The 25,610-nt window shown below is 35.0% G+C and overlaps 1 protein-coding gene across 3 annotated transcripts in view; it reads left to right on the forward strand.

The window, feature by feature from the left end:
- The window catches only part of LOC306865260 (WD repeat-containing protein 37), a 33,251-nt gene that overhangs the window by 4,013 nt on the left and 3,628 nt on the right, over positions 1-25,610 (forward strand). For all 3 annotated transcript variants that reach the window (XM_079409774.1, XM_079409776.1, XM_079409775.1), the window contains 9 exons: positions 3,504-3,600; positions 4,042-4,137; positions 4,758-4,822; positions 10,485-10,620; positions 12,567-12,638; positions 12,804-12,848; positions 13,507-13,583; positions 14,741-14,975; positions 15,076-15,217. In XM_079409774.1, coding sequence (XP_079265900.1) covers positions 3,504-3,600; positions 4,042-4,137; positions 4,758-4,822; positions 10,485-10,620; positions 12,567-12,638; positions 12,804-12,848; positions 13,507-13,583; positions 14,741-14,975; positions 15,076-15,217 — 965 coding nt within the window. The remainder of the gene's footprint in view (positions 1-3,503; positions 3,601-4,041; positions 4,138-4,757; positions 4,823-10,484; positions 10,621-12,566; positions 12,639-12,803; positions 12,849-13,506; positions 13,584-14,740; positions 14,976-15,075; positions 15,218-25,610) is intronic.

Here is a 25,610-nt window from a genome sequence, read left to right on the forward strand (position 1 = left end):
TGCTGTCATGCCCAGGTGAACAGCCAAGAATGACACAAAGCCAGTTCTGTGACATTGTTTGTAAATTTTTTTTTTTATGGCAACCACCAAGTCATGACAGCTGGGATATGGAAGTATCCATGTAAACACGTGTCAAGTTGTTTTGAATAATTTGCTATTGTTTTAGAATTTAGTTGAATTTTTAAAAAAGAAAGCTGTTTCAGTTCATAATGTATTATCGACATATTCCATTTCCAGGAAGCCAAAGTTGATTGACTAATTAAGTGTTATTATGGAAAAAGAAAATGACAACTGAAAAAAAAAGAAAAAAAAAAATATATATATTTATTTATTTATATTTATATATATATATATATATATATATATATATATATATATATATATATATATATATATATATATATATATATATATATATATATATATATATATATATAATATAATTTTTTTTTTCTTTAAAACAAACAAATTAATCAGGAATTCCAAAAGTAAAATAAAATGCATTTATTTTCTCAAACTAAGTAATGAAATAAAATTAAAATGGCCATGAATTCATTAAAATTTTAGGTTTTCATTCAGGGTGTTTTATAAAGTTGGAAATGCCTGCAACCCACTTACATTAAAAATGCAAAAATGCCACTCGAAAAAAATAAAAAATAAAAAATATATATATATATACATATATACATGTATTGAAAAGACAAATTATAAATAAAATAGAAATATTATTATTATTATTTTTATTATTATTATTTTCACTGTTTCAGGAGACAGTGCATCAGACATGTTCAGTGTTACAGGAAGCCAATGTTGATTGATTAAGTTTTATTATGGAAGCAACAAAGCTTTTTTTTTTTCTTAAAAAAAAAAAGGAAAAAAAAAGAACACTGAAATAAAATTAAAATGACCGAAGTTAATTTAAATTTTAAGTTTTCATTCTAGGTGTATTATAACATTGGAATCAAAAAAAGCAGTTAAACATATTTAAATTATATCAGAAAATTCATTAACTGAAATCCAAAAGTAAAACTAACAAAGAACAAAAAATAAACTAAACTGAAAGACAAATTGTAAATAAAATAGAAATACTAACACTGGCTCAAAGTCTTTATTGAGAGTGATTCTGGTTTGGAAAAATGGAAAGGGGTTTGAATAAAAATGAAATGTCACAGTCAAAGTCCATGTTATACCTGGTAAACATATGACATGAGTTAAGTATTTCTGTCAATGTGTAGTTTTGTCGTTGTTTGGTATTGTAACGTATCCCAGGAATTTACATCCTCAAACACACAATGTTTGCCTTAAATGAGTCTGTTATTGACACACATTCCTTACACAAACATAACTGGAGTACGTCAGTGATAAGAGCGGCCTGTACTCGTGTCAATTACAATGGTCAGCTTTCCCATTCAAATGGAGTTCTTTATCAGTTTAAGTTAAAAAATTTACATGTTCTTGAAAAGTTTTCATACATTATTTTGAACAAAATGTTCAAATTAAAGTCTTAAAAGGGTTATATGATGTTGCTAAAAAGAACACTATATTGTGTATTTGGTGAAATGCAATGTGTTTACGCGGTTTAAGGTTCAAAAACCACATTATTTTCCACACACCGTTCATTGTTGTTGCTCCTCTCTGTCCTGCCTTGCTGAAACGTGTCGAAGCTCATCGTTCTGAAAATCACAATGTGCTCTGATTGGCCAGCTATCCAGTGCGTTGTGATTGGTCGAATACCTCAAGCGTGTGACGGAAATGTTACGCCATATTTGGAAACACACAGCGTCTCCGCGACATGGTGGCAACGGCAACAATACTACAGCGAGAATAAAAGTTACGCGTTCTTTCTTTGTGTATACATTTTGGAGATATTATGCAAATCTTCCCACACAGTGATGTCGATTTGTTGGGGCATGTTTAAATGAGGCGTCTTAGGAAGGCATGGATGAGTCTTAACTTTTATAAAGAATATCTCTGTGGGTTTGAGACTTTCATCTTTGCGACTTTACAGATGTTATATATGCACAAACGGCTTGTAACACTCCAAAGACAAAGGAAAACATGAAATCGCACCATATGACCCCTTTAAGAGTAGTCTAAAGGCCATTGCACACTGAGTCCGAAATTTTCATTAGCATTTTTTCGTATTCGTCATCCTTTCCTATCAAAATGCATGCTACGGATGCGAAAACGCAGAAAATCGAACCTGATCCGAATTTTTTTATGACGTGATTGACACAACGTGCGGACATTTCGGACTCGGTGTGCAATGACCTTAAAGGGATAGTCATCATTTACTCACCCTCAAGTAGTTCCAAACCTGTATGAATGTCTTTGTTCTGCTGAACACAAATGAAGATATTCTGAAGAATGTGGGATACAGAGCAGTTCTGGGCCACCATTGACTTCCATAGTATTTTCAATGGTGTCCCAAAACAGCCTGGTTACAAACTTTCTTCCAAATATCTTCCTTTGTGTTCTGCAGATCAAAGAAGTTCATACAGGTTTGGAACTACTTGAGGGTGAGTAAATGATGACAGAATTTTCACTTTTGGGTGAACTATCCCTTTAACTCATGTCAGAGGTATGATGAGGTATGATGCCATTTGGTCATCTGTTTTATTGATACTCATTGGAGGGTATCTATGGTTTGTACTCTTCTATGGTCTATAGCCTCATCCATTTTTAAAGAGCGGCCCACGCTGGGGTTCGATTGTTCCTCTGTAGGGTCATTTCTGATTGGCAGTCCCTACTGTAAACCGTTCACTGGATATAGACTATACCGCCTTTCACCCTCTCAATGATGCCATTATGTCCAGTTGCTATGGTGACCGCAAGTTTTAGGATTGAGCAGGTTTATAAGAATAAACGACAAGCTGTTGTTTGTTAATTGCCGTCTCTCTGACACACAAGTACATGTGGTAATGACAGAATGGAGAGCAGTTGACTTCGCTTTTACACTGTTCTCATTGATAAACTCTTGTCTTTTTGTCCTGGAGTAGTTAATATGGGCATAGCTAGTCTAAACGACACAACAGCAATGTTTGTTTGTGGAGTGCTGTTCTTTGTGTAGTTTTAATCAGGTTGAAAGACTTGGAACTTAAATGTTAAGTTTAAGAACATTATAATATTTCATGTAAACTTTTAGAACTGAAGTATATTTTATCTTAAGTTTTAGAACCAGCAACATATATTTTACGTAAATATTTAGATGCAATGTTTTAAAACAAGGTATTTGACAAATTTCTGGAACAGCAAAATATTTTGTGTAAAGCTTTAGAACAGCAAGATATTTTACGTAAACATTTAGATGTAAAGTTTCAGAATGGCAAGATATTTTATGTAAAGTTTTAGAAAGTTTTATGTTTTTAAATACTTATAATGTACAAAGTAGAAGAGTGCAGAATCCGCATTTCTCATTTGTTGTAAGTGAAGTTTGAAGGCGTTTTGATGACGCATTCTCTGAATATGTGTAACATGGATTATTTAATTATTTTAATGTCTAGGACTCCAAGTTGCCGATGGCCTTAAGGAGTAACTTACTGGACCTGTTTGGACAGATTGAACGGGAGTTTGAAAATCTCTACATTGAAAACTTAGAATGTGAGTAGTACCAATTAGCTTCAGTCATATCTAACATCCTTTTTGCACGTCTGGTCTCTGTTTGCATGACTTAATATATTTAATTAAATGATGACAACACAGTCTTTGCACATGAAGAAGAACTGGTTTTAATTGAGCAATCATCTTATGATAAGTAAGTAGCATTCTCAAGATCTTAATCCTTAATTGTTTTTGGCATTACAATCGATTTATGTATTTATTAATGAGTGTATAATTTAAATTGTAAGTTGGGATGTAACAAGCAGATTAATGTACAGTCAGTATCGAGGTATAAACTCCTTCAGGGTGACGTGGGTCCTCATCAAAGTTTGGGTTTATTTGAATGTACGTTATCCCTTACATCGTTTGTAGATGTGACAAAATGAATGATTTGTTCAGTTTATCAGCGACCGCCATATCATACTCTCTGTTCTTGTGCAGTGCGGAGAGAGATTGAATCACTAAACGAACGTTTGGCTGGAGAAGGACAGACTGTCGATGGCGGCGATCTGAGCAAAGGAGCCCTGAAAACAAAAGGTACATGCAAACGAAACTGGCATTTAGCTTTTGTTTAATTTCTGCATTCATCAGACCATTGAACAAGCTTTTGAATAAATAATGCCTTTTTGATGATTCGGAGAGAATAAGTTGTTAACGTAGTGCCTAAAGCGATGTCTTCACATGACATGATGATGTTTTAAAGAGATGGTTCACCCAAAAATGAAGGGTGAATAAATGATGACAGAATTTTCATTTTTGGGTGAACTATCCCTTTAAGTGCAGTTTGCTATTGATTTATCAGTAGCTCTGCATGGCCAGATGTTGGTGGACACCTACTTCTTTAATTAAGGGGTTTGACTATTTCAGCTACACCCATTTCTAACAGGAACGTAAAATCATTTTGCCATATAATCTCCTTAGACAAACATTTACAGTAGAATGGAGCCCTTTTAGTTTCAGCTTGATAGTGCTCTTGTAAAAAAAAAAAAAAAAAAGTGATGTCCATAATTTTTTTTTTTTTTTTTTTTTAATAATCTGGTCTGGTTTGGAAGAATTAAAAAATCTGGTGTGGATGAAATTGGAAACTTAAAACCTAACAATTAAATGTATAATTTATCGTGTTTTTCACTTATAATTGTATGATTTCTTGTGTACAGCTAGTCACAGCACAAGTCAACTTTCCCAAAAGCTGAAGACGACATACAAGGCCTCCACTAGCAAGGTATGATTATATCTATGGGGTTATTGGCTGACATTTCACTCAGAGTAAAACTCTGTTACTGTTGTTTAAGCTCAGAATATTTCTCTCAGAATCACTAATCTCTATAAAAACACTTAATATCTCAGTACAAAGTCCTGTTCTTTGTAGTCGGCTTACAGACTTTGCTGCTTAACATATGCAGATACTTTAGAAATGAACACGCTAGGGTTGTCACAATACCAAAATGTTACCAATGCCAGTGAAAATTGATGATTAAAATCAATGAAGTTGTATTATTGTTAAAATTATCATTCTTTCATCATTTACTGGCCCTCATTACTCATTTTGGGTTCTTAGACTTTCAAAGGAGGGACAGAAATCTGTCACGTTTCATAAATATCTTAATTTGTGTTTGGAAATTAACCAAGGTGAACTTGGGTTTGGAATTAAATGAGGAGTAAATAATGACAATCTTCATTTTTTTGGTTAAACTGTCTCTAAGGAATTGAAATCAAATAATGACATGCAGCTGGCATGGAAATTGTGTGGAATGGACACTTGAATAAGTGGTAAAATAGTATCTTTTCAGTTTTGTTATTGACTTGTGACATCTCTAGAGCACGCTGTTTTAGTTGGTTATGCAAGCGTCTATGTTTTGTCTCAGTGTTGCAGTTTCGTAGTGCTGAGTTGTCTGCTCTGTTTGTTCAGTTTCTTTCAATTATACAAACTATCTCCAGATTCACATTTCATGGAATTACATACCGATTTATCATCAGTAGGGGTGTAAAACGTGTCAGTGTTATGCCATGCATTGATCTGACCATGGCAGTTCGATGCATCAGTTATGGAATTTCACAGTCTATTATATTATGATATGTAATACCCAGCTTCTTTTACACATTTCTTTATTACCTAAAATTTATTTATTTTCAGTTTTCACCAAATCCAGATTCCACTACTTCTGGCACATTTTATTTTATTTTACTTCATTAGATTTGCATGATTTAATAATGGTGTGTTGTAGCAAAATATTTGAATTATACTCTAATTTTAGGTTTCACAGCAGTGCATCATGTAATTTAGTACAAAATCATAAGTTAAATACACTGCAAAAATGATTAACTAGTATCCATGTGCACTGTTAGCAGCTTAGCAGCAGCTTCTTTCTTTATTTTTGCTGTGTAGCCACCGTATCAAATGTTTGCACCCCTAATTTTTAGTGTCCTTACCCAAAGAAACAAAGCTAGGCATTTGGAACACTGATGTTTTCAAATGTCATAATTTCTCTCAACATTCCACATCTCTCCATTACTGGACCCAAACACCTGGTGCTAATGGTTAAATAGTCTTCTTAATGTTTTGGTCCTCATGGATTACAATTGTTCTTTTTTCTTGGTTTCACTGATGTAGCGCTCAAATTCTTTCCCGGGGAAAGTAGGTGGACCTCGCAACTTCAATGTGGGGAACTGGGAGTTATGGGGTGGAGACTCATGGGTAATTAACTCCTCAGTGTGCCAAAATGCATGAACTATCCAACAGTTGGGGGTCATAACCCAGTAGTGATGTGCTTGGTGACAAGCCATCGATCTGTGCTTATCTGGCTAACGCTAACACTAATTCAACATTTAACAAAGACGTTAAGACAGTGTTTTGTATCGCTTATGGAATTTTTTAACGGTTTAATTGGCATTGATTTTCTTCTGCCTGCAAATCTTACCCCATTCAAGCAATTTGGCCAGAGCAAATGAAAATTTGAATACGTTCATGATTCTAAAGAACTCTATGATGAAAGGCCAATCAGAGCATACTAGTTCTTCAACTCAGCAAACTCTAAACCTGTAAGAATCTTGTGCGCAAAAAAAAATATGCCGTGGTCAAATATCTTGATGGTGAGCAGGGCCAGATGTGCAGGCTGGAAGAGACCCAGGACAGATGACTAAATCTAACCGTAATATTACCGTATTCTGGTTTAGAAGAGATTATAGACAACTCAATTGGACACAAATGAATCTTTTCCCATTTTTGTTTCTAACAAACTCTGTTTAACTCTGTTTGTGATTAAATTCACACTTTATAACATTAAAAAGTTGATCCCCCTGCTGAGTAGTTCTGTAATGTGGTATCCCTCATATAACCTTCCCCTTCAAAACACAATATATGACAGAAGAGAAGAAACCAACTGCTCTTTCCCCCGTTCCAGTGAACATTAGCTGATGCTTCTCGTGTAGTCAGTGTTGAAAATGCTCTCTTGTTTTTAAGTTGTAAATAGTATATTTTCCTTTTCTATATTAGGCCTATTGCATTTCGCCATAAATGGTATTGCAGATGTTTAATGTTCAATATTATAATTAGCTTAAAATTAGTACTGTCTTTTATAAATAAATCTTTCGTGAATCAGTTGTATGGTGGAGCTAAGGTCTATGGACAAGAATATGAAAATCTTAAGTAGCAATATTTTTACTACATGGTTATTACATGTTTATTACATACTTGTTTATAAAGCGTGATAGTTTTAATGTTTTTAAATAAATAATAGTCGGTTAGAAATGTTATTTTGTTTTTATTTATTAAACTGTGTAATCGTTCACAACGAATCACAGCCTTAAAACATTACTGTTTACGTAGTTCAGAGAATATTTTCAACTTTACGGCAGCGGACACTAGAACTACTTTTAGTGCGGTGTTTTTTTTTTTTAATCATTATATTGCGGTTGGATGTATTAAATATGTACACTGCCATTCAAAAACGTGGGATCAGTAAGATTTTTAATGTTTTCTGCTCATCAAGGCTGTATTTATTTGATCAAAAATACAGAAACTACTGTAATACTGTGAAATATTAGTACAACTTCCAATATTGGTTTCGTATTTGAATATGCTTTTAAAATATTACTTATTTTTGTGAGTTTTCAGCATCATTACTCCAGTCTTCAGTGTCACATGATCCTTCAGAAATCCTTCTAATATGCTGATTTATTATGAGTGTTGAAACTGTTGTGTTGCTTAATATTTTTTGGAACCTGTGCTTCTTTTTTATTTGGTTCTTTGATGAATAAAAAGTTAGAAAGTACAGCATTTATTCAAAATCAAAATCTTTTCTAACAATATCAAAAACAAAATCTAACCGTAATATGACTTTTTATGCATTTAACACATCCTTACTGAATAAAAGTATTAATTTCTTTAAAAAAAAAAAAACGAAAGAAAAAATGTACTAACCCCAAATTTTGAATAGTAGTGTATATTGAAAATAATCACAGATGGAAAAAAACATTAAGCAGCACAACATTGATTATAAATCAGTATATTAGAATGATTTCTGAAGGATCATGTGACACTGAAGACTGGAGTAATGATGCTGAAAACTCACAAAAATAAGTTATATTTTAAAAGTATATTCAAATACGAAACCAATATTAGAAATTGTACTAATATTTCACAGTATTACAGTTGTTTCTGTATTTTTGATCAAATAAATACAGCTTTGATGACACTTCATGTTACACTGAAGATCGGAGTAATGATGCTGAAAATTCAGCTTTGCTTTACAGGAATAAATATATATTTTAAGTATATTAAAATAAAAAAACCCTGTTTTAAATTGCAATAATATTTCACAAAATTACTTTTTTTGCAGTGTTTTATCCAATAGATACAGCCTCGATAAAAAAACATTAAATATCTTTCTTTTGAACGGCAGTGTAGTTCTAAGTGAAAACCCTCTTGTGGATTTGGTTCCATGTAACTTTGAAGGATATTGTACGTGACCGTTCAAGGAATTTCATGATTGTCTTCGGATGTTTGATTGAACTCTACAGTATGTGAGGAGCTCGGCCAGTTCTATATAATATTGTGTTCTAATATTCCAGAGCATCTTCAGAGTGCTGAGATGAGGGCTCATTGTGCTTGCTGTGTTTGCTCTTACCTCCGGTGACACGTCAGGCTCAGCAGTGCTTTAGTAGTGGTTAGGCTTCATATTGACATGCTTGCACACCTCCCTCAACCCATTGCTTTATAGAAGTCATTTGCTTCCTGTGATGCCAAAACTTTTATTAAAGTTAGGACAATGTATCTCAATACTTCTTTATTCTGAGCATTTGCTTTTACAGACGATGCTAGGGATGCACAGATATAGAACTGTGGGCTGATATCCCAATTTTCATGATATTATCTTATAACTGCCTCTATTCTAAATCTGTACGGGTTAATTTGGATCATATTACGGTTAAAAAAAAAAGGAAATGGGATTTAATTTTAGCCATATGTTTTAGAATTTCAGTTTTAGATGCTATTAAAGTTTTAGAATATGACATGCTTCACATTATAAAAACAAAACTGACACACAATAATGTCCAACATGAAATGGTCACTGATATATTGTGCATCCCTAAATATTGTTTTGTCGACTTTTGTTGGTGTCATCACTGTAGGTAATAAGTAAAGATTATAAGGTAATAAGTACAGTTTTTTTTTTTCACTTACCAGATCATATGCACGGTATTTTATAATTTACAGTTGTGCAACTGTAAATTATAAAATTTGATGTTTTCAGAGGGAGCTGTTGAATGTTAAGTCAAGTGTTGAACCTATTAAAAAATCGAAATGCCAAATGATCTGGAAAATTTAAATAAGCGATATACTGATATACACTACTCTTTCAATTTTTATTTTTTAATGAAAATCTTTTGAAATACTGTAAATGTTTTTACGGTAACTTTTTAAAATCAATTTAATCGTTGTTAAATAAAAGTATTAATTTATTTCAAATACTTGCTATTCATTTTCTATTCAAGAATCCTGGAAAAAGTATCATAATTTCCACAAAAATATTAAGCTGCACAACTTTTCAAAATTGATAATCAGAAATGTTTCTTGGAGCAAATGAGTGTATTATTGTAAATTGTTATAATATTTCAGAATGCTACTGTTTGACCTGTATTTTTAATCAAATAAATGCACCCTTAGTGAACTAATTAAAAAAAAACATTACAGACCGCAAACTTTGAATAATTTCTCACTCACTTAAGCTTTTTAACATGCATCCATATCAGTGAAGTAAAGTTAGTTCGCCAGGAAAGGTTGTTACATTGATATTACCACAGATCCATTCTGCAATGCACATTTTCTGTTATATAAGATCTTTCAGTGACTTTTAAACAAATATTGTGAATGTGTCATTTACTGCCATTTAAAGTTTATAGTAATACACGTCTACTCTATGCATCGACACCATAACAGCCGTTGGTCACCTTGCTCTCTCAGCTCAGCTTCTTTCTTTTTCCAGAGATGATCCATGCACAATCAAACTATTTTGTCATTCATTTGTTTTTTAGTGAATTCAGTCATGTTTTGTCAGATTTTAATGGTGTTTGAATGCTGTTTTTGTTTTATTGCTTATTTTAATTAAATGCGTGATTTAATTTAATCGTTCTCATTTCAGAAGTATTGACTACGCTCTCCTTTCATAGACCTTGATCGTGTTTGAGAGACTGTATGACTGAATGCAGTGTGTTCATACAATCCAGCAGTGTAGAGGTGTTACAGTCATGTATGGTTTGAGTATTGATTCCCCATGCTTCTGCGCTGCTTACTGTCGCTCTGTAGTTAGATCTCTCTCGGTGTGTGTGTGTGTGTGTGTGTGTGAACCTCTGACGCAATGCTCACTCTCCTGTCCGCTCCTCAGATTGTGTCCAGTTTCAAAGCCACCACATCTCGTGCAGTGTGTCAGCTGGTCAAGGAGTACGTGGGACACCGGGATGGGATATGGGACCTGGCTGTGACTCGGGTTCAGCCGCTGGTTTTAGGCACAGCTTCAGCCGGTAAATCTGCCACAACCACACTCATCTTACCCATTATTTTTTAATTCAGTCGAGTTTTTTTTTTTTTTTTTGTCCAGATTAAACCTTGTATGTCTTTATGGGTATTTTTGTCTTTTTGTTTTTGTTTCTTTTTTCTTTAAGCAAAAAAAAAAAAAAAATAGAAATCATGCATTCTTTGTTAATAGGGTTTCAATCTTTTGGCAAGGCTTCAGAATTTTTGCTATTTTTACTGTTTTCCATCTGATAGCACCATTTTCTCAGGCTTGGCCTTTGGAGCAAATACTTGCCATTTTGCTGTTTTTTGTTTCTGATGAAAAAAGGCCAGTTGAATTTGATTATTTTAATTGTGTGGGTGTATTGATATCGAGATATTTGTGTGTATGGTATTTTTCCTGACACTGTACACTGCACAAAAACATGTTGTTAATCACTGATATATCCAAGAGACACTACCAGTCAAAAGTTTTTGAACAGTAACATTTTTAAAGAATTCTCTTCTGCTCACCAATCCTGCATTTATTTGATGCAAAATCAGTAATATTTTTACTATTTAAAATAACTGCTTTTTAAAGAAATTATAGATGGTAATATTTTTTTTTTTTTAGCAATAATGCTTTAAATTGATCAAAAGTGATGATGTATGAGATAAAACATTTCTATTTCAGATAAATGCTGTTCTTATGAACTTTCTATTCATTAAAGAAACCTGAAAAAATTATACTCGGCTGTTTTCAACATGATGATAATTATACATGTTTTTTTTTGAGAAGCAAATCAGAATGTTAGAATGATTTCTGAAGGATCATGTGACTAGAGTAATAATGTTAAAAAATCAGCTTTGAAATCACAAGAATAAAATCTAATACTCGCAGAATAAAATACTCACAGAAAATGCAGAATAAAATATGCATTTTAAAATGTATTCAAATTGAAAACAGTTATTTTAAATAGTAAAAAATATTTAAAAATTGTACTGTTTTTGCTGTACTTTGGATCAAATAAATGCAGGCTTGTGTTTCTGGTACTTTAATTACCAAAAACATCATTTTTCTTGAAGCTGTTCCCACCTTTTTCTTATTTCTTTACATTTTACAAATTGCTGTGCTGATTGTCCTAAATTGTAAAATAACATTTAGATTCATACTAGCTGGATTAATTTAGACAAATGCTTCTTTAATTGTTATTGCTGATAAAAATCACAAATTTTAAATTGGATTTATTTAGATATGACTTAAATTTTAACAGGGCTGCTCATGTTGCAAATGACAGCCTACTATACTGCTGTATACGCTAGGGATGCACAATATTGGATTTTTGCTGATATCCGATATGCAATATTTTCAAGTAATTTTGGCCGATAGCTGATGCCGATGCTCCTGTGCAGAAATTATATACAATTTTATTTAAAATTTTGCTTAGTTTTTAACCAGAACTTATTTGTTAGAATTAAATAAACAATAATAAAGTTATTTTATAATGACAGTACATTGAAAATAACTATAAATAAACTATATATTAATCCCTGCTTTTTTTTCCAGAAAGATGCAATGGTAACATTTTATTTTAAGTTTTAACATTTCTAAATAGTCTAAAGCAAAAGAGTTGTAAAAATTCTGAAAAACTTTTAGAGCTCATAATTTGTTTGAAAATGACAACATAATGCACATTTAATGAATAAATCAGTATGTATAAAATTATTTAAAGTTTCATGTTTATGATTTTTTTTCTTTCATGTTGCAAGCTATAGCTTCTGACCTTTAAATCAAAACATACTCATGATTTTATGGCATCTATTGCTATAATTTTAATGTTCATTATGCTCTCCAAGGCTGAATTTATTTGTAAAAACAGTTTAAAAAATCAAAAAGTGATTTAAAAATGTCATTTATTCCTGTGAAGGTAAAGCTGAATTTTCAGAAGTCTTTCTGTCATTCTTTATTTGTTAGATCACTGTTCCATGCTGTGGAGTATTGAGACTGGGAAGTGCCTGCTAAAATATGCCGGCCACGCTGGATCAGGTACGAAGCTCTTTTCACATTATGTTTGTGTGTGAATATTTGTGTTAATGTTGTGAACTTTCATTTGGAGTTGTGTTTCTTCAGATTTGACTTGCTGTGGGTTCGGTTAGTGTTAAGCATGTTGCATTGTTTCTAATGCACGTTTGTTATTTTGTATTCTTGCAGTCAACTCCATTAAGTTCCACCCCACAGAGCAGATGGCACTGACAGGTAAACCACAGCACATTCAATGGGTTTGACATATTTCCATGTGAAACATAATATATATTCAATATAGATAAACAGAAACAAAGTATTACAGCCACCGTGTGAATGTTTTGTATTTTTTTTTATTCAACCTCTAATTCAATTATTTAAACGATTAAATAATATTGCAAAAAGTCATATGTACAATTGAAATGTTTTTATTTGAGTTCATTATTAAATAAATTTGATTAAATAATTGATTACTTAATCACTAATTTTGAGAATATTATGCATCAGTTAATCATACACCTCAGGGGCATTTATTATGAAAGCAAATAGAGTAATTTTCATTAAAAAACTTGTTGCTGATGCGTTATGGCGCCGTCCGGTGGTTATAACCTTCTGTTACACATTAAAGACTGCATGTATGTGAGCATTAGCTAATGCAGCCGGCACATCTCTTACTATGAAGCTGTTAATGATGATTCATTTATCCCGTGACTGAAGGCTATGTTGCCTTTTATTATTTATTTTTCCATAAAACTGCAAAATAGATATTTTTTCATATCTCTATTTGTATCTCTCCCCCCTCCTGTCAGATGCTTTTAAATGTGATTTGATAGATGTCTGTCCTTTTTTATATAATGCTCCATCTGTGTTTGTTTTGTCTGTTTCCTGACAGCATCCGGGGACCAGACGGCACACATCTGGCGTTACATGGTACAGCTGCCGCTTCCCCAGCCCCCAGCAGACATCAGCGTGAGTGTTAAAACACACACACACACACACACACACCTTCATATTTCTGTACTTTTTATGTAATGATGCTCATCTGAAGCATTATCTCTCATCCAGGTGACTTGCTAATGCAAAAAGTCAACGTGAATATTGGAATCAATCTAATTTGTGCTAAATTTATAAGTGCATGTTATTTGAAAGAACAAAGTTTGTTTTAATATTTCATGAAAACACAATCGCTCCACTTCTGAAAACATCTACATCCAGCCTATATTCTTTCCTTACACTGAATATTCTGCTTTACTTAGAAGTATGCCACATTAAGGAAGTAAAATGAATTAATTAGTTCAAGAATTGCCATAATTATTGTCTTTTTTCCCCATTGTGTTTCCATTTTTGTGTACTTAAAACTACAAAATGTAAGACATTTTGAAAAAAAAAACATTAATGAGTGCAAAAAATACTTAATAATTTAATCCGATATATTCTGTTAAACCTTTAGTCTGTTTTTTAAGTTGAAGTTTTAGTATATTTTTGCATTTTGCATTTTCCTTTTAATTTTCGGTCTTAGTAATTTTTTATTTTTTTTATTTTAGTAGTTATTGCTTTTTTTTAATGTCTATATTGTTCATATATTAGTATAGTTTTTTTTTTTAGTATTTTTCATTTTTTTAGTTATTACTTAATTTTAGTACAAATTAGGCCACTTTCAAATGAGAAACGTTGTTTTGGAGCTAGCTGTAATAAAGTATTTTATATATTTTATTTTATTATAGTTAATGTTCATGTTCAACGTTTTGTAAGTAGCGCAAAGCTGAAAATTTAATTTTGCAAAAATAAATAAATAAATACATTTCCATGGATCATACAAAATGGCAAACCTCTGGGGAATCACTGGTTGTAAAAACAAAAGAAATATTATTTGTTTGTCCATATGCTCTGGTAAGATGTCCTGTATTCATTTGCAGAGTGGAGCAGAGCTGAAACATAAGCAAAATTATGGCCTTTCGCAAAAAACTGCTAGAGGTCAAAAGCTCCATAGTGTAGCTTTAAAATATTCAGTAAATGACTGTAAACATGATTTTATTTATTCTTTATTTCAGTTAAACTCTGAAAACTTTTTCCGTTCTTTTTGAGCATTCCTTTATTTCATGACTCTTATTTCTTCTGTGATCCAGGCCTCGCTGGACGATGACGTCGACTTCTCTGATAAAGACGAGGCCGACGGCGAGGCAGATGGGCCCAATGAATGCCCCACTATCCGTGTGGCCACCACGACCTTGAAGAGCCACCAGGGGGTGGTGATAGCAGCTGATTGGCTGGTGGGAGGAAAGCAGGTGGTCACTGCATCCTGGGATAGAGCTGCCAACCTCTATGATGTAGAAACCTCTGAGCTAGTGCACACCCTCACAGGTGAACAAGCCACCGCTCTTCCTGACTGCTTTGGTGGCTTTGTTGGGCTCCTTTGCCAGGGTTCCAGGGTCACGTAGCTCTGTTTTACACGTGTTTGCAGGTCACGATCAAGAGCTGACCCACTGCTGTACTCATCCCACCCAGCGTCTGGTGGTCACCTCATCCAGGGACACCACCTTCCGCCTGTGGGACTTCAGAGATCCCTCCATCCACTCAGTGAACGTCTTCCAGGGCCACACTGAGTAAGTCACATGATCTCTATTCTCACATGCCACTGTCTACATAAAATATGATGAAACAAAAATGCAACAAAATACAAAAACACTTGCCTAGTGCCAAATGGAAGTAAAAATCGGTGCCAAATGAGAGTAAAAATGAAATCTAAGTGATGCAAAAGCTCTTCTAAAGTCAAGATCAGTGACTGTTGGCCATCTGCTAACAACAACCGGACATTTTGCTAACAAGCCGAAAGACTTTAATGCCATAACTCCAGAACTCGGTGTGGCAAGACATTTTTGACTAGAGCATATGGGACAAAATCTGTAAGCATCTCAACAGTTTTGTGCCTGGCAATTTTTTAGTAAGAGGCTGTCGCCATTAATTTTGTAAACCATTCTTTAAGAAATCTATATTATATATATGAATTATCTGGCACAGACAACAAAATGTATTCTTAATCAAATATTGCAACATATTAAAATACTTTTCATGACTGGGAAGAAGTAATTATAGCTGATAAATATCAGTGGTATTGTTATCTAGAACTAATAAAAGTGATTTTTGTTATTGAAATAAAACAGAAATAAAATTAAATATTAAGTGAAAAACTGAAAAAAAAATAAAATAAATAGAAACGTTTGAAATGTTGAAGAACTAGAATTACTAAAACCGAAATATTAAATGCAAGCTAAATAGAAATCTAAAACAAAAACTAATAAAATGACTGTTTCTTACTACAATTACAAATGGTTGGAATAAAGCTGAAATGAAATATCAAATAACAAAGCTTGAATTAAAAACATAAATGAAATTTAGAAATGTTTCCTTGGCAGCTAACCAAGGTTAAATTAACTTTTTCTTATTTGTAAGTCGCTTTGGATAAAAGCATCTGCTAAACGACTAAAAGTGTAAAGTAAATTACTAAAACTAAACTGATTAATAAATAAATAAATATATATATAGCACATTAAAATGGAAAAAAAAGAAAACTGAAAATATAAATATATAATAAAAGCTCATTCAGAATATTAATAAATATTATAATAGTATATACATAACATTCAAAAGTATACATTTTTAGAAAATGATTAGGTTGATGAATAACGTGGGCATTATTTGAACTATTTCATGTCTTCGTAAGCGTCTCTTGTTGTTGTTTAATTCACTCTGACCACAAGATGGCAGTGCATTGACAGCAGTTACAGAAACTGCTCATTTCTCAACACTTTGGCCTATTTCTCACCTCGCTTTAATTTCCTTCACATTCATTTCTTCAAGCCAAGTTAAAGCGAACCCTTGTGTGGCTGTGTTTCATGTATTTTGTCTTGGGTTTTCTCAGAGCACCGGCTGCAGTGTGAGCTGTGTTTCGGTGGCGTGTGAAATCAGTCGCGTGGTGGTTATTGCTGGTTAAAGCAGGAACGAGGAGGCGCTGCAGTCTTTGATTACCAGGGATTACACGCCGCTCATTATGTTCGAGCCCAACATGTATAATTCCGTCAGATCCCAGCGTAATGCTCTCAAATAGACAATCAGCGTAATGAGATTAGCCGCCGTACTGCCACACGCTTCCCACTGTCAGCGCCTCTGTGGAAAGTCAATTACTGTCCTTCACTCTGACGCAGGCTCTCTGATAGCTCCACTCGCCGATTCTGCATTTCTGACCAAGATCGCTGCGGATCATCTGCAGCCTCACACAATTCTTTCAGTTCATTAATTACTCAAAGTGCTCATATTTAAGCAATAGTGTACCGAAATAAAAATTGCTACTTAAAACAAACAAACAAAAAAATACACAAAATAATTACTAAAACCTAAACTTATTAACTTTTAAAATAAAAAAATATAGAATTCAATTAAAAACTAATATAGTTGATATGTATATGAACCTTGCACGTGATTTCATTCTCTCTTTTGTAAACTTTTAAGACAATTTAAACATTTCAACTTTTTTAAAGGATTTTTTTTTACTTCTTTTTACAGTTTTGGACTTGAAATGAGTGTTACCTGATAATTAAACACCAAAAATCATAAGGCAAGCAGACTTGTAAATTTGAAGAGCTTGTATATGTGAGAGGAGTCTCGTATTGATTTCAGTGCTGTCAGGTTATGAGGCGCAGAGTTGATGAGACGCAGCTAATTGTGTTGAGCCGCTGAATTCACACGTCACTGAGCCCTGAGCAACACTCAACACAGACACCTGTGTAGCAGATTTTCTCAGGGCTTTTTTCTCATTGGGGTGGCAGAATGAAGAAATGTCTGAAAAAGTCGCTTTAGTAGCATCTTTATTCCATCATGTAGTACATCAGGCATACATTATACCTCAAATATTGCGGCTTATTGAGGAAAAGTGTGCAGTTACTTTTCAAAGGGGTCAGGTTTGCAACTTTTGCTTGGCGGATGATAAAGCCAAAAAGTCCTGGGCCTTTTGATTTACACGAACTGAAAATGCAAATGAAATGGCAGAATCAAAAAATGGAAAATGATAAAGGAGTTTACTGTATAACATGAAATGTCACATTGCTATTAAATATGAAGTCTGCATGTTCTACGTGTCTCTGTATGAATAAGCAACGCAGATTTGTCTTTGGTTTAATAAATGTATTATACATGCTTCTCAAAGTAATAAAAACATTAATATTCCAGTTTATATAAGTATGTAAGGATATCACAGTCTTTTAAATTTAAACAGTAAATCTCTGTCGTGACAGAAATGACAGGGATTGTTTGATTTTCATTTGATTTGCATTTTAAAAGACCACCATTTTTGATGATAAAATTGTGTAAATTCATTAAACACAAAATCCTGAAAAAACCCCCAGACAAAACTAAATTTGTGAAAAAATAAAACCCTTTTCATCTTAACATTTTAATAAACTGGTGTAGGATTTACTTTGAAACAAAAGTTTCACTCTGAAATGATTAAATTTCACAAAGAATCCCAAAGAAACGTTTAACGCTATAAAACACGTTGAGGTAGAAAGTCTGAAAACGTACTCCAGCAATTATTTACTAAATGATTTTGGGTAGTTATACAGAAAGTATATAGTTAATAACAGCGTAGTTCACTTAACACGAAAATGATCGTTTCATGTCATTTCAAACCCACAATCTATTCAATAATGATGCAATTGTTAAAGTTTTTGAATTCAGTTGATTAGACATCCTTTTTGATTATTAAAATCTAATTAAACCATTAAAATGAAATTTGGGAAAATTAAGATTGTGTCTGGGGAAAAAATAAAACCGATTTCATAGGGGCCTAAATATCCTACTATAATACCAGAATATTACTCTTTTGACTTTTGACCCAATATCCCATTCTAGCAACTGCATAGCAACATGGTAGAAAACACTCTGAACACCTTAGCAACCAATTATGAATGGACAGATAACCACCCACAACAGCCTGGCATGTTGGTGGTGAGTTTTGCACGGGCGCAAACAACATTTTCTTCAGACACCTGACATAGAAAGATTGACTCGAAATGCACCGAAAGGCTTAATGAATGAGTGTGTGTGTGTGTGTGTGGGGTGTGTGTGTGGGGGGGGGGGGGGGGGGGGCTGTAGACAGCTGTTGGTTGTAATGAGTGGCGTACAGTGCGGTGTGTGTGTGTGTTGATTGAGTCACGCATGAGAGACAGAGAGAGGGTGTTGCGCTGTCAGTGGGAGTGAATGCTCTGCTGCACTGGGACCGTAAGATGAATGAGCTCTGCAGCGCTCCTGGCAGGAGCTGAGGACCTCCTAAAGACCAGACACACACACTTACACACCTTCACACAGGCTGGGTTTTTTATTCATTCATGCTGAGCGTGTCTGTGGGTCCAGCATACAGGAATCATGCTAGACTACCTCTCTCTCTCTCTCTCTCTCTCACTCACACGCACACACTCACAACCCGGACTTCCTGTCATTCAGACTTCCTATCGCTCTGATTTCCTGTTTGCTGCACTTTCCTTAATTTCCTCCACTGGTGTTGACTCCACGTGACACCATGCACATACACACACACACACACACTTACCAAGTCGCTTGGTTTCTTATATTATAAATGATAGAATAGCTCCGCCCACAGTGGAATCTCATTGGTCCAAAAAATCCAGCTCCACACAGCTGTATAATAAGCAATGAATATGATCAGATTGGCTGTGATTGTATTGTGTGGAATATTATCATGTTGAACATAAGAAAAGGTTCAACTTTTTGTGTTTTTGGTAATGAATAAAAATGTAATATTTAGCCATTTTTCAAAAATGTGATCATTTTCTTTTTAGGACACCCTAATGTTTGGTCCTTCTTCAACATATGTAGGCATTTTGATAAAACTGGAACCTTACTGCGATAGTATTAATAGGTCAATGTGATAAAATGTAAGAAATGAAAATGTAAATTTGATGTAATGATAAATGCAGCACTTTTTTGGTTTATTAACATTTTGTAGATAATAAATTGACATTTTTGTTTAAGATCTACACATCTCTTAAAATGTCTATTTAAGGAAAAATGGTGGAGGATATACATGAAACAATTTTCACTCAGAAATCAATACATTTCACAAATTTCAAAAATGATAAAAAGATGAGTAATATTAATTAACTACATGTAGGGTTAGGGTTAGGATCAGTTACTTGCATGTAATTATGCATAATTAATTTTTATTATAATGGTAAGTACATGTAACGTGCAACAAAGACACCTTAAAATAGTTTTACCCATAGTGAGGCTTTTTTTGTTTTTTGTTTCACCAAACATGTCAATTCTGTCATTTATTATTTATCCTCATTTTATTCCAAACCCATAAGACTTTAGAAACACTTATGAATATATTTGAATGAAACCTGATTGATTTCTGTCCGTTCAAATTGATGCACCCAAAACTGTGTTCAAAAAGTTTATGAATCTAAATTTTCTTAAGATGCACGATTACTATATTTGATGGAAACATTTAATTTAGGCTTTTATTCAACATTGATCCAAGTACAAACACTGATCACATTAAATATGGTAGACGGAATCTCAAAATATCTCATTGCTTGCATTACACACAAAAACATACCTCATTCATTCTCGTGCGTCAGGTTTTTATGTGAATAAAAGCAATTCATATGGATTTCTTGAATAATCTCTGAACTTTTTGAAGTATCAAAGTTTTGGGTGGAGGGACTGAAATCTGTCAGATTTCATTAAAATGTATTCATTTGTGTTTTGAAGATGAAAACAATCTTATAAGTTTGAAACTAAGAGTTTTCACTTTTAGGTGAACTAACCCTTCAGTGAATTTCAACATGCCATATGATGGATATGTACATACTTTTTTACAGCATTGTAGCTAGATTCAGAACACATCTGAATAGTCTTTTATGGACACAATCCTAACAGATGTTTTACTCTTAGAATACGTAACGTATGTCTATTTTATGCAGACTGAGGCTTTTAAACTGCTGTACAGTTTCTATTAGTGAGTGAAGTTTAGCTCAGTTGTGCAGTATAGCTGACATATGCCTGTCTCACTTCACTAACCCAGAGCATCAGGACACACCATGAGCGCAGCATTACGACATATGGACACTTAGATGAAACATTCAAGCCTTTGCCCACTGTTTTTCTGATTTTAGCAGCATAAGTGTTGAAAACTTTAAAGAGTGGCACTTTTAGAGCGAACTAGTGAATATTGGCGCTTCTAGACCATGGAGTGTGACCAGAGAGGTAAACTTGAGTCTGAATGCTCTAGTGTTGTGCAGCTGAATATATCTTGATGTGCACATGAAGTTTATTCCTCGTTTTGAATTTCATGCTGATAATACAAACTGCAAATTGTTTGGTGATTAAACTGGATCAACCAAGTCAGTGAAAAAACTCTGATGAATGTGCCAAGGTGGATTTTCAATCACAATTTCCATCTGGTCATCATGCAAAGCCATCATATGGCTTCAGAAGATTTTGGTACAGTGCAAAAGTCACATAGACAACTTTTATTATACTCATGTGGTGCTTTTGGGTCATTTTTGAAACTTGTATGCTTTCTGTGCATTGTTCAGAATCAGAATTAATCTTTTGGGATTCCACAATTTGGGAACAAAGGAGGATTTGAGACTTGACTTAGACTTCATCTTGTGATTTGATACTCAACTTGAATTGAAAAGTGTGAATTTGTGAACTTTTGAACCTGTAATCGTTCATGTTGGCACTCAAAAGGGCAGTGGGAGGTCTTGAAATGTCACCTCCTAATCATCTAATGATGATGCAAATGCTAATGAGTGGCACAGTACAAATGAAACATGACAGGAGTGTCGCTGTACACAAGAGCCCATGGTGTTCGCTGCCTCATTCCTCTTTGATCTGCAGGGCATTTCCTGTCAGAGCCGCTATCTGTCTGTCAGGATGCTTATGAGAGTATCGCCAGTGTGCTCGATTTCAGACAGACAGAGGGAGACACACCTGCTGTCTTGGGGAATATGTCAGAATGGGTTTCTCACTGAAGAAAAATCACAGCTGGTGTTTTCTTTGAGACAGATCACGCAAATTCTGGATGACAAGCCCACCTATTCCTGTTTCTCAGACTCCGACTGGCGGTGAAAGATTCAGGCTGGAGGCCAAAAAGCTGTAGGTTTGAACCTAGTAAGGGTTTATTTATGAGCCCTTGATCAAAACACTTGAACCAAGGTTAATTCATGGGGACAGAACCTGTAATAAGTGAACTGCTAAATGTCGTCTTACTTCTAATTGCTTAATCTTAAAGGGATAGTTCACCCAAAATGAAAATTACCCCATGATTTACTCACTCTCAAGTCATCCTAGGTGTATCTGACTTTGTTCTTTCAGACAAATACACAACGAGGTATATAAAAAAAAATAGGCTCTTCCAAACTTTTTAGTAGCAGTGAATGGGGCTTGAGATTTTGAAGCAAAATGAAGTGCATGTATCCATCCTAAAAAGTGCTCTGCATGGCTCCAAGGGGTTAATAAAGACCTTCTGAAGCGAAGCGATACGCTTGTGTAAGAAAAATATTAATGTTTAAAGTTTAGTGCTGTCAAACAATTAATCGCATCCAAAATAAGTTTTTGTTTACATGTGTGTGTGTACTGTGTATATTTATTATGTATATGTAAATACACACATACAGTATATATATTTCCATGTATATATGTATTAATGTAGTTGATATTATATATAAATATTTTAAATGTATAAAACATTTTTCTTAAATGTATACATGCATGTGTGTGTATTTTATATATACTTAATAAATATCCACAGTACACACACATGTATTATGTAAACAGAAACTTTTATTTTGGTCGCGATTAATCGTTTGACAGCACTACTTAATAAACGGTAATCTCTAGCTTCCGCTAACTGTCATACCTGCGTTCATGAGAGTGGTGTTCCAGCAGATGACGTAGGAGTTAGTAGCATAAAATCCGGTGAGAATATGCTAGTCTCATGAGAACCAAGTCTCCTCTTGGCTTATATCGAAATTCTCTGACATTTTTCTTTACAAATCTTTTTGTACTTCTAATTCATAACTGTGTTTTGTTTTGCTCTCTCTTCTGTGCTTCCATGTTCATCACTTGTCACTGGAGCTTATGCTACGCCTTCGTCAAGAGTTTTAACCACATTCAACTACTTTAACCATTGTTTTAAAGAGCTTATTACACTCCAGCACTGGATCTCTATTAAATGCACATGCAGCTCTTCCTCTAATGAGTCTCGACCTTGCTTGTCAGTGGTCCCAGGGGAATCGGAACATTCCCAAAATATAATTTGAGTTGTAATAGGATTTTAATCAAGCTTTTAATCTATTATCGGCCCCACCACTGCCCCCACCCTTGCTTTCCGGTGGCAACCCACGATGTCAGAAAGCGTTTCCACGCTTCACTTTGGATGTGAACTGTGCCGGAGAGAGCCAAGCAAAGCTGTTAAATACAGCCAAACCCAACTCCAAATCTTTAATGCAGCGGAATTTAGCCCCTAATTAAACCTTAATATCATGTCAATTCAAATTAGCACGGCTAGAGGCGAGCGGAGCACCACTCCGGCCCTTTTCTTTTTTTCATTTTTCTCTCCCTCGCTCTCCCGAGAGAAGGGAATACAAAGAGGAGAGAAATGTCAGCAGGGAATGACGTGATAGATTAGAAATATTAAGGTCCATTAAATGGAAGTGTGTGTGCTGAGCGGAGCAGTTAAATGTGCGCTGTGACCCTGAGGGTTGCTGACATTCCTGCTGTTCACCCAGACTGTCTCAGATCTCACACACACACTCTCTCTGCCTCATTTTACCCCAGCTGCTGGTGCTCTCATGCCCTGTACAGGAGCAGAGGGTGCTCCTTCCAACCAGGGAAAGATGAGTTTAATTTCATCACAATGATATAATTTGTTGGGAAGATTCAATTTCAGGAGCAACTCAAGCCTCATCACAGAAGTCACATGTAGGCCCACATTACCAGACTTACGACTACCAGCATAAAGTCTGGTCCACAGCTTATTCTGGCCAAGAATTGGCCACTTAAGATAATTGCAAGCTAGGACTTGTGCTTTGAGAATTTTGCCACAAATTGACTTCCAAACTGGATATAGAGGAAAAGCACAAGGCTTTGGAAAAGTGATGCTACCTCATGCATCCAAAAGTTTAGATATTTTAACTTGTAACATACTTTGATAAAGGAAACTGTTGACCAGTGAGAATTCCCTTTCCATGCTCTCAATTCTGATAGACGATTTTGACTTTTGAGTCGCTAGGCCTTCTGGCCCCCTATGTGGTAGTAAGTTGCACCTTTCCCTTCACTGGCAACAACCCTGCTTCAGTCGCTTTCAAAACTTTTTGACAGATGTCAATTTAAAGTAAAATAATAGACAGCAGTCATTTACAATTCAACAAAGTTCAGAGTTTAACTTTCTAATATACATCTTCACAATGCGGTGGAGCTCACATATTCTGTCTCATGATTGGCTGGGTCAGTGGTTCCCAACCATATTTCTGCACCCCCCCCCCCCCCCCCCCCCCCCCCAACACTGCAGATTTTGCATATCTCCTTTGTCTGAAACACCCATTTCATCTTGTAGTCTCTACTAGTGAGCTGACGAGTTTAATCAAGTGTCTTTGATTAGGGAGAAATGCTAAATATGCAGTGTTAGGGGTACTCCAGGAACGTAGTGGTGGGGAACCACTGGTTTTAGTAATCCAACAAATAGGAACGCCTATTAGCAGTCAGCAACGCAGCTACTTGGCGACCTGCTTTCAGTGTAAATCTGAAGTCGCTCAGTATAATCCAAAACCTTGAATCCTCTACCTGATTTTATGACGTAAACGTACCTGTGGGAACTTTTTTGCAAGATGCAAAATATGTACCAATAAGTAAATATCACTGCAGTTTCCAACAGAAATTAACACTAGAGGTAGTAAAACAACTGGCACTTGTAATCATTTTCATATACAGTTATGATTACAGCACCATATGTTTCGCTTTCCAGACGTAACAAGCTTGCTTGGTAGCTCAGATAGCATGGAATTGGATTTAGGATGCGGAATCCTTGGGTACAAATCCCCTGAAAAAAAAGACTCATGACGAAAGAGCTGAAATATGAGACACTGAAAAATACGCTAAAACGGAATGCTTGCGATTCTTCATGGGAAGTCGTGGCCTAATGGTTAGAGAGTCGGACTCGTAATCCAAAGGTTGTGGGTTCGAGTCTCGGGCCGGCAGGGATTGTAGGTGGGGGGAGTGAATGTCCAGCGCTCTCTCCACCCTCAATACCACGACTGAGGTGCCCTTGAGCAAGGCACCGAACCCCCAACTGCTCCCCGGGCGCTGCAGCATAAATGGCTGCCCACTGCTCCGGGTGTGTGTTCACTGCTGTGTGTGTGTGAGCACGTTGGATGGGTTAAATGCAGAGCACGAATTCCGAGTATGGGTCACCATACTTGGCAGTATGTCACTTCACTTCACTTCACTTTTTACGTCACATTCACTATCGGGCAGGTTTAGGTGTTGTGCAGATGGTACGTTATTTTAAAACGTAATGAAGCATTGGAGTTATAGCGCCACTCAATGGACAACTGCGGTGATGCGTACACAACCAACGTCACATAAAACGTACCATTTGTATGTTCATTTGTTCCAGGGAGAAAAAAACAATAACACTCTTTCTGCGCCACCCAGTGGACATTTCACATCGAATGTCACCAAACGTACATGGCGCTACTTATTTTGCATATTGCTAAAGTTCCCACGGGTACGTTTTTGTCATGAGATAAGGTTGTGAATCCCTAAAGTTGCGTAGAAGTGAACCAGTAGATTGGAACTGGTGAATTCTGCCAGATCGTGCTATTTTGTGCACGCTATACATCAGGTGGTGAACATGTCTGCTTAAGCCTAGACCAGGGGTGGCAAACTCAGTTCCTGGAGGGCCGCAGCCCT

This window comes from Barbus barbus (genome assembly GCF_936440315.1).
Source record: "Barbus barbus genome assembly, chromosome: 46".
Classification (NCBI taxonomy): Eukaryota; Metazoa; Chordata; class Actinopteri; order Cypriniformes; family Cyprinidae; genus Barbus; species Barbus barbus.